Here is a 12,226-nt window from a genome sequence, read left to right as displayed (position 1 = left end):
TCGCGAATAATTATTAATGGCTTCTGCGGGGCAGCACGTCGTTCCTGGAAGCCATGTAGCACTCACCAACTATATATATAGGGTGAGCAGGCGTGATAGCGATGTTTTGTTTATAGTGTGGCCTATAAAGGTACGCTGAGTACCCTCTGCCGGTGCGGCTGCTTTGGAGTTTGTTGTCGCTGACTCCTGCACTTGCACCTCGCTTTTCTTTCAATTCTTTTTGCATATTCTTTAGACATTTTGCATAAGAAGTTTTCGACCGCGCAGCCTTCCGCGTCGGATTTAGCAAAGCGGTGCCCTTGTGTACATCGACATCTACAGCCACAGATCGTTGTTAGCGTCAAACATTGGGAAAAGGTGCATTGCTGATGTGAAAAAAAAGTCGAATAAAACACACATACCTGCTCATATGAGTCGCGTTATTCCACCGTGAGACGAGTCAGTATGAGCGCCTGAGCTACTCAACGGCGACTGTGATCCAGTTACAAATATCGGGCTGTTAATTTATTACTGATTCTCGATTTTCTTTAACTTCATCGTACTTAGTTTGCGCGTGTCATAAAGCATTATTAGAGAAAAATGTGCTCACATAAGCGCTCACTTAAAGGCCGTGTTGTTCTCCCGCAAAAACGCGGATGCCTTCGCTGACACCGTTGGTATATAACTGAGCGAGGCGGCTGTTTATGCTGCTGTACCGAATGTACCGTACGTCTCTTGTTTCGCGTTTGACGCAGAGATAAACAGTATATCTCAGGAATTAAGAAATGCGTGAGCATACCAACACGTACAAACCGACCCATCTACGTTGCGAATACGAGTGGCAGCCTACGGGAAGGTGACCTACAGATGTTGGCACAGCCGTTGGGCACAGCGCTGTGTCGCCGCTTGCAGATTATTGTGTACGCGCCGTGCGAAGCGAAGAGTAGTTTATTTAAAATCGCTAAGGCCAGAACTGAACTATAAAAGCAGTTTCCTTCGTCCTAACTTGCTTACTTTTCAGTACAAGTCCGCCGGTAGCGGGTGCACGAACTCGACGGAGCCAGGCCTAAGCTTCGCTGAAATCAACATTCGCTCAAACTTCATGTGCACGGCTTGAGAGGGTCGAAGCCTTGCGCATTTCAACCTTTCAACTTCGTAGGCATGTTTTGACTCAATTTGAGCGCGATTATTTATATATATACCAACGAAGGCGTTGCGGCTATCGCGTTATCGGTTCGACGGCCTATCGCGCGGGTTTCGGTCGAACGATGGTATAGGCACGGTGATTTTATCGGTGCCGTCGACAAGAAAGCCCGTCGCAGTACCAAAGCCAGTCTTACGCTATACGCACACTTTCAGTACTGCACTGACGTCGAGCTACCAGTGGAGTTTCAACGCGGTACACGGCACGAGTTGTAAGTAGCGCGCGTCCGAGCGCTTTTTTTTTTTTTTTTTTTCGGGGGACGTTTCCCCCAGATGGGGCCGCACGGCCGCGCGCGCGACCCTTCCAAAACGTTTCGCGACTAATCCGCCAGGGCCGCATGGGCCGTCGGGCCGTGAAAAAGGCGGATTTGTAGTCGTTTTGTGTTTCGAGTAGAGCACAGGGAGCAAGTTGTCCTTTTATTAGAAGTTGTTGAAGGGATACGGGGGGGGGGGGGGGGGGATGCCTGCGCTTAAGCGACTTGTCGCGATGTGTTCGCCCCGCAATCTCTGATATCACGCAGCCTGATCGAGGTTGCGTGAACATCCCTTAGTAAAGCAAAAAAAAAAAAAATCCTTAGCAAATACTCATTGTCGCGTCATATACTTTACAGCATCATGATAATTGCGATAATTGCACAACTTTAGTGGTTATGCGGAGGCCTGAGGTGTTCTTTTATTGTGTAGTTCTGGTGCCATCGTGGTGAGTTTATTTTTCCGTCGCAAGTAAATCCTGGGCTTTTGTGTTTTGAATCGGTGCTACAAAAGGCAAACTAAAATAGGGCTTTAGCGAGGATCATGTGTGAGAGCAGTCTCTAGACTCAGGATCGAAGTCGTAACGCTGAGTTGAAAAGGCGGTTACTGTAATTTTTTCGCTCTTCAGTGTGGAGTAGTTAGCTGGACGGAAAACAGCGGCCATTATCAGGTGAAGTAAAATGATTTTTTAGCCTCTAAAATAATTACGACTTGGCGCGTAACCATGCAGCGGCACTTCGTGCTTAAATCACGCGTGTTACGGCGGTAAAAATATTCTCCTTTGAAGCAACTTGGCGATCCTGACAACGTGCTGTAACTCGCAGTGGCCTAACTTGTTTGAATGAATTCATGAACTGTTTTCTTTTCGCAGCGAATGAAAGAAAAAAGGAACGGACATGTATGCCTAGAAATTGGCGATGTAAATGGGGCTCTTGCGTTGCCCAGGGGGCGCTGCAAAAATGGTGCTAAAACGCGGCCTCGATCCGAGACTGGGTAGTACCAAGCTCAGTCGTCTGCTTCGCGAAGCACGTTTACAATATGGACCCGCCATTTTCGGTTGTGTTGTACCACGGCTTGCAGCGAATATCGGGCGCCGAAGATTTTTGCATGGATGGCATGCTGCGTAATGGCAAGAAATTATGCAACGCCGAATACGTGTACGCCGTTCAAGAATAAGCGGCCAAGTTTTAGCGCGGTGTCAATCGCAAGTGAAGCGAGTCACGCACGTGCGTAGTTGAACTTCAGGTAAGGTTTGCACGCTGCTAGGTTCAGGCGCACAAACGCGAGGAAATGCTTTCTATAAATGAATTAACAGCAGCGATAAGCAGACGTGTGTACGGAACTGCTCGAGCGCACGACGGTACGCGCCGCGACGGCAGCGGTCTTTCGACATGCCGCGAAACGGCGGGTCTCCTGCAATCTTTGTTGACTGCATGCCGCTAGACCAGTAATTATGCCTGCGCTGTAGTAGCGGCCATCTGTCCCTTTAGCAATTGATAAATAAGTGATGCAATGCATATAAGCTCGCAGTAACGTACACTCGGCCACAAAATATTGCGGGGGGCGCCGCCACTTGCGCGCATGCGCGTCCTTGCGTGACTGCAAGCGTGCGTGTTTCCGCTCTTGTTCCTTGCGCACCGACTATAGTGTTCTAGAATATTCTAGTGCACTGTAGCGCCGACAATATGCCAGTGTCGCCGCGAGGTGCCCCTCTTGCGATTAGCATTGTAGCGGCTTCGACGGGGGAAAAAAAACTTAGCTGATATAACGGAAATAACTTTATTTTCATCTTGCCTATCATTCAATAAAGCGCCTTTTTTGCCACACTCTTCTGTGGGAGAACGCCCCGTTCGTAAAAAGAAAAAGAACGAAGATTGGCCACGAAGAGGCGCAGCGCAGAAACGAGAACTGCGTTGTTGCGACCGGGAGATATGCTTAAATTTACATCACATATTTTCTGCTCTGGATATTATTCTATTGCACATTTAGTGTTCAGGTGCGGCAGTAAAGGCTTTGACACAAGTGGAGTACTCGTAGGAAAACCAAGGAACGTTATGGAGACAGCAGTGCTTACAAGGACTTATTGTGTGAATAAACAAGGACACTAAATAAGCAGGCCCAATTAATGCTCACAGATCCTTGGAAAATGCAACTTGCGGTTTCATGTTGAAAAAGAATCTTGGTATTTGTATTCAAACAAGGCAAAGAGGTTTTGCGCCGGCGCGCAAAGCGCAAGCGCGGGATCATGCACGCTTGCAGTACGACGCGCATGCGCGCAAGTGTCGGTCTCGACATCAGGGGTGCGCCGCTAGAAGGAGAGGAAGACCGCTTTGCCATGCGCTCGCGCCCTTCGCAATATTTTGTGGCCGAGTGTACTACGTATACGTACGAATCGCGCTGCAGCTCGTGCGCTGCTCGCTTGATGTAGCTTTTAATGACAGCGCTCGAACATCGATGTGCTGTAATCAATACTACCTTGCTGCAAGTGCTGCCTCAACGTGCTGGTTTGAGGTCAAGGATGAGCACATTCAACTCTCTAACCTGTGCTGCTCGTAGTGGACTAGTGAATTGTCACCGAATCAGCCCGACCATTTGTGGTCATTTGCACACACCTGGTCACTTCAACACTTCGCACCGGCCGAATTGTTAATTGTCGCTGTGGCCGGGTCTCGAATCGTGAATCACCAGCCATGCCTGCTGCTATGTCGGTCTTCCATTTCGCTTACCCAGCGCGCCCGACGCTCCACTTCGTGAGGCCTTGAAGGAAAACGGTAGAATCTGATGTTGGGATTCTGGCCTTGTTCATGGCAGCCCACGACGCAGCAGTAACGACGGTGACGCTTTTTGCGAGGCTGAGCTAGGTCCCTCCGGATCGGTGTCGCCGATGTCTTCTGCTTCCAGCATTACGTCCCACGGCACACGGAGAGTCCGTTTTCGTATAACTATAGGCTGCGGCCAGCATAAACACATTTAAACACATTTAAAGTGCCTGCATAAACACAGTGGCATCGTGTGCTTGCTGCTCTGGCGGTACAGCTTACACGAAGCTACTCGATGCATGCAAGCAACGCTTTAAAAAAATCAAAATATAGCCATAAAAATGTCAGTTTCGCCCTAAGGACGAAGCAATGAATGCGATAGCAACACAGCAATGTCATACGAAGTAAGGTGAGCGGCTTTGGTAGCAATATAAATTGTAGTAAACATGAGCTGATTAAGTAAGCAGGTGTGCTGCGGCGTAAGTAGACCGGCATGTAGAGAGACTCGATGACCACGAGAAGGCGCGTGTGAAACGGTGGTGTTGATGAGAAGCGCTTCCCGTGGGCAGCGCGTGCGAAGGGACACACCTGTAGCGCTGCACTGCCGATCCGGGCAGCACTACATGTGTAGCGTGCGTTGGAAAATGTTGCCCGACTATTACTAACTGAATGAACAAGCGTGGTGTGAGCGCGCACAAATATGAATAGATCACACTGAACGACTGCAGACAACGACTGTCAAAACGCTGGCAGCAAGCCCATACGCTGCAGCGGGCGAAGGTACGTGCGGTCTATCGCTTCAACAGAAACTGAGCGGCGAATGCACAGTGCATAATGGTCAGAGCCGTGTGGAGATAAGAGACTGTGCGGACGAGCGACGATCTCGGTTGTTGGCAGAGAAGTGCCCCCCCCCCCCCCCTCCTGCTCCCTCCGGCGCTGGCTTTCCGCTTCCTTGCTTTCGCGTCGAAGATGAGTGCGTTCGCTCTCCGTGATAGCGCGCGTCCCCGCACGCTTCCGCTGGGGCATACGGCGCGCGGCGAAGATTTTATCTATACGGAACCTCACGGCGACGACGGCGACGCCGACGGCAGAAATCCGGTTGAAGTGTCCATATAATTGCTATCGCAATAATATAGCCTCCGGGACGAGCACTCGCACGGAAGCAATCTTGGAGGCCGTGTACGTTTTCTAATCGCCAGGAGATAGCCTTCGAGATTAGTTTCCTGCGGTCCGAATCTTAGTCTGCGTAGATTCCACACACCCGCTAGGTGCGCTGCGAACCAAAATCGGCCGCTGGCGCCTATGGAAGTGTCCTCTCTTATCCTTGTATGTTACTCTGTGAGGCCGCCGCGGGCGCACACTTCAGCCGCGTCGCAGATAGCTTTCAAGATAGACTCCGTGAGCGGCATTCGCGTAAGCAGAACGCACCGTCCCCCCTCCCCCTCCCTCTCGTCTCTGTCGCCTCCTCCCCGTTCCTCGCGCGCGAACGAAGAGCGTGCGCTTCCGGCCGCCTTCCTCTGTCGCGTGTTCGCGGAGTAGTTTGCGCTACAGGAACGAGGTGGCGCTTCCGGCGGCGCGACATACGTTGCCTCAGCGAATGCACACGATTACAAAACCGATACTGCTTCTGCCCTGCTACTGTGCGATCGGCGGTCGGAAATACAAACTGGGTGGTCGCTAATGCACTGTGCCCAATTCATGCTACAAAATGTGTAACGATAAAGGGAAGACGTGTGTGGTAGTTCGCTGTAAAAATAGTGATTTACATATTAAGGAATGGAATCAAACTGTGCACGTTAAAGAACCCCAGGTGGTCGAAATTTCCGGAGTCCCCCACTACGGCGTGCCTCATAATCAGAACTGGTTTTGGCACGTAAAACGCCAACATTAAAAAAAAAAAATCAAACTGTGACGCCCCTGCTGCATATATGGACTGCCTGTGTTGCCGGCCCTTCGCGATGCACTGCTTTCCTCGAGGATCAAAAACGATAATTCATCAGCCAGCGCTGTATAGCTAACCTTCAAAGAAAGCACTTCAACTCCGGAACGTCGGCACTTAAGAGGGAGTACCGCTCGTTACAAAAGGAAGTAGCGCCAATTACTGGCATAGTAAGCTTCTCGCACTCATCCATGCCTACTCGCACGCAAACGTACGTCCACCATATCGCCAACATATAAATAATTAGTGAATGAGCGCACACTTGAACCAATGTGCCGAAGCATGAGTGACGGTGACTACACCGACAAGACACGAATGTTCGAGGCTGAACGTTTCGTGACGGTCCACAGAGTAAGCGAGGGACTAACGATAAAACGTTTTTGCTACAAGTTACCGTAAAGTACAGAACACTTACATTCCAAGCTTTATGCGCAGCAAGAACAAATCTATCGCAGCAGAGCACAACCGCGAGCGATTAGGCTGAAAATAAACAATCAGATAGTGGCCGCACCGAGGAACTTTACTGAGTCAGAAACGTGACTAGCCACTGATTCAAAATGTTTGCCAAACAAAGAACGCGAAGAGCACACCGATCCCGATTTAATTCATGAGCGGGAAGTTTCGACAGCTTAATTGGAATACATTAAATCGGGATCGGTGTGCTCTTCGCGTTCTTTGTTTGGCAAACATTTTGAATCAGTGGCTAGTCATGTTTCTGACTCAGTCTCGTTGTCATGGCGCTCTTTGGCCATACCTGGCCCTTGCGCCATAAAGCACAACACACCATCATCATGGAATACATTTCTAGCCCCGCTTTTAGTACAAGCACCGTATACGCTGCTCGCGCCGTTTGGACAAGGCGTAATGAGCTCTGAAAGCACTTACATGTCCTCTAAAGATGTGGTCAAAGCTTCGTGTCGTGCACAAAGCCGCCGTCTACGATATGCGTCGAAACGGAGGTTTAATGCGCCGCACCGGCGTCACGCGCTTGCATTGTGAATGCGGAGGCAACGGAGGCAGCTGAGGCAAGCAATGGATGCGTCACCACGTGATCAAACATGGCCGCGCCCACGGGAGCGCCGCGAAAAGGGTCAATAGACAGTTTAGCGTTTTTACGCTCTGCTTAGCTGCTGAGCGGAGCGGAACCACGAATGCGCATGCGCCCTCCGCTTACCTGCAAGCGGGCTAGCGGAGCGAGAAAGACGGTCCGCTAATGGCCTGTACACGCTGGAGCCGCCCATCGCCGCAAGCCGCACCGCACTCGCGCGGTCCGCTTAAAATGGCTGCTCTGACGTCACGAGAGGCGGTCGTGAACTTTTGCCAGTATGCAGCATGTATGCGGCGACCTCACAAACATGGCGCTGGTTCGAAGCGAAGCGCGAGGCCTAGGCACCTGTGGCAGTTTTTTTTTTTTTTTTTTTTGGGGGGGGGGGGATCATTGGAAGGAGTTATCGAGCACTCGCAGAGATAGTCGTCGAACACAGCAATCCGCTGTACCCTGCCCACGGTGTAAAAAGGAAGGTTGATCGGACGGCGGCGCGAGGCGCGGCCACTTAGTGTGACTCTACGCACGCCGCTGCCGCAAGGGGCAGCACCTGTTCTGGGGGCCACTTTTTCGCTCGCTTTGCTGGCGCTTTTATGGGCACGCGCGGCAGAAGTACTTTACTTAGATGAATATATGTCGTTCGCCTGCTTAAAACTACTCTACTTGGTTGGAGGAACGTCCCATTATATTTCTGCCGACATTCCGATTGACTCCGACGCGGCGACCAGCGGTAAGCGCAGCGCGCCGTCTGCTCGAGCAGACGACGCGTCTCTCTCGTGTTTGAAACGACGGTATTTTGACTGTAAGTGGCATGAAACCTTCTAGCTGCTCAGGATTTGGCATCTAAATAACGAAAAATTGCATATCTTTGGGTATAGGTGTTTAAATGCTGACGGAGGTCGTAAATTATCCACTGTTGTGCCGCTTCTTCAAGGCCTCCTGAACGCGTGCTGCCCCTAGCGGCGGCGGTCACTTCCGGTCACACGAAGTGGCCGCGCTCTCGCCCCAGCGCTTCTTACCTCTTCTTACACCGCGACCTATCTTCTTACCTATCTTCTTACACCGTGACCCTGCCTGACCTCTTCAGTGCGTGCGATCGTAAACGGCAACACACCAAAATGTGTTTTTACGCGAGGGTCGGAAGAAATGAAACCGGCGATTTCGTGTGTGTTGGGCCGTATTTCGCTTGTGCAGTACCAGCAGTACAAATGCGAAGGCCATCACATACATGCGCATTCTCCGCATGGTATATGCACTCAGTACGTGTCGGAATGAAAACAGTGCGATCGCCCACCTCAGCGTATGGTGTGCCTAGGTGCTGTGTGTGTGCGCGTCATTGCTGCGAAGCTCATACGTGTATGTGCATTGTGCAGTGCTGGTTTGTGTTTAAGAAGTGACCATATGACCGGTAGCGATTAGCTTCATTGTCGCGTCATCGCAGCCATTCGTAATGTGCTGTTTGTGCCTTGCTTCATGTGAGCTGTTTTGGGGGCTGCGATGCGCCTTGGTGACCACGGACACGTACAGAGCGTTTGAGTGCTGGGGTTCTTACTGTACGAGGTGAAGGGTACTGTTACGTATATGTGCAATATCGTAAGAAGCCAACAAACAATTAGACCAAGGACAACATAGGGGAAATCACTTGTACTTACTAATTGAATTAAAGAAATGATAAATTCCAACCCTGAGTAGGAGAGATCAGAAGCTCGAAGAGGTGGTGAAACGCAATAGTAGCGCGGTCTACTTTGGTGTGTGAACATAAGTGTCGGAGTCAATTTACTGACGCCAAAGCGAGCCTATTGTTTATTATCAACATGACGGGCATTGGCATCTGTGTACGGGTCTAGCGCCAATATTTTAACAATGCCTTCTTTTGAAATGCGCGCCTTTGACTCGCTCTTTCCAGTCACCAATCACGTCTTCCATTGTGCCGTGCGCAGAAAATCTAGGGACAAGCTCCACCGGCCCAGCCAGTCGGCGAGAGGCAGACGTACAGCAGACGCAGCGTCAAACCATCATCAATGTGTGTGGCCGTGGCATCTGAGCTGCTGTAATCAGGACAAGTGTCACCGCCATCTCACTTTAAGGGGGGACGTGGCTTTGAAAATCAACTTCCCGATTTCTCCATGGATTTTGATGAAAATTGGCACAACTGTTAAGAATGTCTCCCTGATACTTCCATAAAAGTTTCAGAGTGATACCTTGAGAACATTTTATTGAGCAGAATTTTTCTCTCTTGAACTTTCTGGAGGGCCTAGGGAGCTTAAAAAACATGATGGAAGGCTCGTTGAGTATTGACTGCATAGCTCAATGCGTGCTGAAGGTCGTGACAGTCTTACTTTTTTTTTCGCAACACAAATTTTTTAGATAGTCATTTTTCAAGTTACCTTCGCACCAAGCACACTTTCGGGGTGAACGAATAGCCACGCCATAAATTTATAAAATGTCAAGATAAAAATGCGAGACTGTCTCGACCTGCACTGTAGTCCAAGGAACGTGACAAAAAAAAAAAAAAAACAGAATCAAAATAGGCTAAACGGTAACGAAGAAATCAGCTCCAGAAACTGAACAGAAAGGCGAAAAAACAGTTTTGAGAAAAGGGCTCTCAAAGTTGCACCTTATCTTCAGTTCTCTAAAACGCACCAAAGTTGTAATCTTTGATGTGTTTTGTGACGTGGGGCTTCTTGGACATGTGGCCTCTGGTCTGCTGAGCCTTCGTTCTGCTTTTTTCATGTTTGTATGGCATTCTTTACTGCTGCTTACAAAGAGCATGGTGCCTAGGTTTCAAACCAAGTGAGGTGCAGAACTATGTGGGCATAAATATACAGTAGTTCTAGCGTTGTATCTGCAGACTGCCTCATTGATAGCAGCCTATAGTGCAGTCAGTGAGGCATTGTTTTCTTTTGGTAGAATCGACCATGTTACTGAATGAAGGCTCTCAGCAGCCTTCTGAATCATCTTCCATTGACAATGGTTATGGAGGTTAGGAGAGCCACTGATAGATAGGCAGCAATCTAGCTGCTAGGTGCTTTCCAGCCTGTACTTTTGTATCATGCCTGACTTCTGCAGCCAGGTGTCTGTGCCAGCCCAAGTGGCCTAGTGAACAAAGCTCATGATGAGGTTCTCTTTATGAATTGAAGGGATGGTATGATGATAGGTATTGCTACGAGATATCGTGGCATTACGATAATAGAGTCGGCGCGCGATGTGCCAAGTCGCGGGTCCGAGTTGCCGATGTGCGAAATGCCTCGTCGCGGGTCCGCGGAATAGACGCTCGACGAGCTTAGTCGCGCAGTCCGAGGTGCCGATGCGCGAAATGCCTGGTCGCGGGTCCAGACTCTCGGTAAGCTCAATCGCGCAGTCCGAGGTGCCAAGGCGCGAAATGCCTAGCCGCGGGTCCGAGGAATAGACGCTCGAGGTGTCGACACTCCATGAGCGATGTGCCGACACGCGAAATGCCTAGCCGCGGGCTCGAGGAGTCGACGCTCGAGGTGCCGACGCGCGAAGTGCCTAGCCGCGGGTCCGAGGAGTCGACATTCGATGAGCGATGCGCGAAATGCCTAGCCGCGGGCTCGAGGAGTCGACGCTCGATTTGCTTAGTCGCGCAGTCGGAGGCGCCAACGCACGAAATGCTTCTTTCGCGCGTAGGCGTCTCCGACTCGGCGATGAAGCACATCGCGCGCGGACTTCTCGGATCCTTGCCTCGTGTCCGAGCATTCCGTGCCCGAAGCTCGGTCGCGAAGTCCGCGTCACCGATGCTCGGAATGCTTAGCCACGGGTCTGAGACGTCCACAAAAAGCGGAATCGGCCACGCTACTGCGATGTCCGCGTAGCGCCCGCTTTAACACTCGTCGAGATTACGGAAACTGTCCGGAGCTCGCGAGGCGACCGCAACAAGCGGAGCAGACGACGCCATCACGGAGCGAGCACCGGACCAATGATGAACCGCGCTGGAGTCACGTGGCGGGCGCGGCCAATCGGTGGCTCCGGCACGACCTTCAATCATTTGCTTTTTGTGTGCTTGTTTCTGTATGGAGGAGATAGCTGAAGCGGCAGATTTGAAGACGGAGAAATGCGCTTTCCAACGAGACCAAGATGGCGGCGCTCGGCTGCGCCGTTCCGGAGATATTGTGGGTTGAAAAACGCTGTTTTTTCGCGATTTCCGCGCAATTTTTTGGCACCTTGGCTGATACAACAATTTTTTAGAGCACTTCTACTTGGTTTTCAGTGATGATATTTTGGAATCAGATAGAATAAGAGTTACAGAAACTGAAAATGTGATTTTCAAAAAATCGATTTTTTAGCCATTTTTCGCGATGCGAAAGCCGCGTCCCCCCTTAAGTAAGCTTCCTGCCTTAGTTTAGATTCGTTGACATGTTCATTGCATTTGAGTTGAAAAGCCTGTTCAACGGAATTTGAGCCGACTTTTGTATTCGGGGCAGCGCTAACTAGGGTTTCGCGGCGTCGAGGTGGCCGCTTTGGTTTCCATTTTTCTGTTGCTCTTTGTTCTTAGTTTTCTTACATTGGTGTAAAGCAGTTTGGTCCTGACCTCGAACCGTGGAGTTTCCGTTCTAGGTCAAGAATTGATAAAGTTTGCTGCGCGCTCCCGCTTTTGTCAGGTCCAGTTCGGTGAAGATTGCGGTGCCGAGTGTTTTGTAAAAGCGAACCGTCTCTCTGGACAACAGCTGCAGTTGTTGCCATCTCTGCTCAGTACATTCACTCTGTCCCTTCGTTTTGCACAACTGATAGGCACCCCTGCTGTCTCACGTTTTCACACAATAAGTGACACGTTAACAAAATACATTGTAACACCAATTTCTTTCTACTTGCCTTTGGTTTGCAGCATGGACAAAACGCCTTATGTTCTCTTGGAGCGAATCGACGCCGATTTACAGCGGGCGTTCGAGCATGGGCTTCAGCAGATTCCCATCGCCAAAAGGTACTGTTGTAATTTTTAACGTCCATGTAGACTGAAGTGAAGTATTCAGTCATATGTGGTGTATGCAAGAGAGGTTTTACATGTCGCGCTGTCAGCCTTCATGCATTACA

General features: G+C 50.3%; 3 protein-coding genes across 5 annotated transcripts in view; 1 reads left to right on the top strand and 2 right to left on the bottom strand.

Annotated features, from left to right (window-relative positions):
* LOC119437342 (uncharacterized) overlaps window positions 1–12,226 on the bottom strand; it is a 528,585-nt gene that overhangs the window by 144,021 nt on the left and 372,338 nt on the right. The window lies entirely within an intron of this gene.
* The window catches only part of LOC125942285 (uncharacterized), a 342,786-nt gene that overhangs the window by 166,082 nt on the left and 164,478 nt on the right, over window positions 1–12,226 (bottom strand). The window lies entirely within an intron of this gene.
* Window positions 9,115–12,226, top strand: part of LOC119437340 (uncharacterized) — a 583,955-nt gene continuing 580,843 nt past the window's right edge. The window contains exons 1-2 of one of the 2 annotated variants that reach the window (XR_007464964.1): window positions 9,115–9,200; window positions 12,021–12,116. Coding sequence is in view for 1 of the 2 variants with exons in the window: in XM_049660450.1 (XP_049516407.1) it covers window positions 9,199–9,227; window positions 12,021–12,116 (125 nt within the window). In the remaining variant the exon portion in view is untranslated. Of the gene's footprint in view, window positions 9,228–12,020; window positions 12,117–12,226 lie in introns of both variants that reach the window. The other variant, XM_049660450.1, reaches the window with a different exon arrangement.

Source organism: Dermacentor silvarum, chromosome 1 (genome assembly GCF_013339745.2).
Source record: "Dermacentor silvarum isolate Dsil-2018 chromosome 1, BIME_Dsil_1.4, whole genome shotgun sequence".
NCBI lineage: Eukaryota > Metazoa > Arthropoda > Arachnida > Ixodida > Ixodidae > Dermacentor > Dermacentor silvarum.
This window is presented reverse-complemented; position numbering and strand designations above follow the sequence as displayed.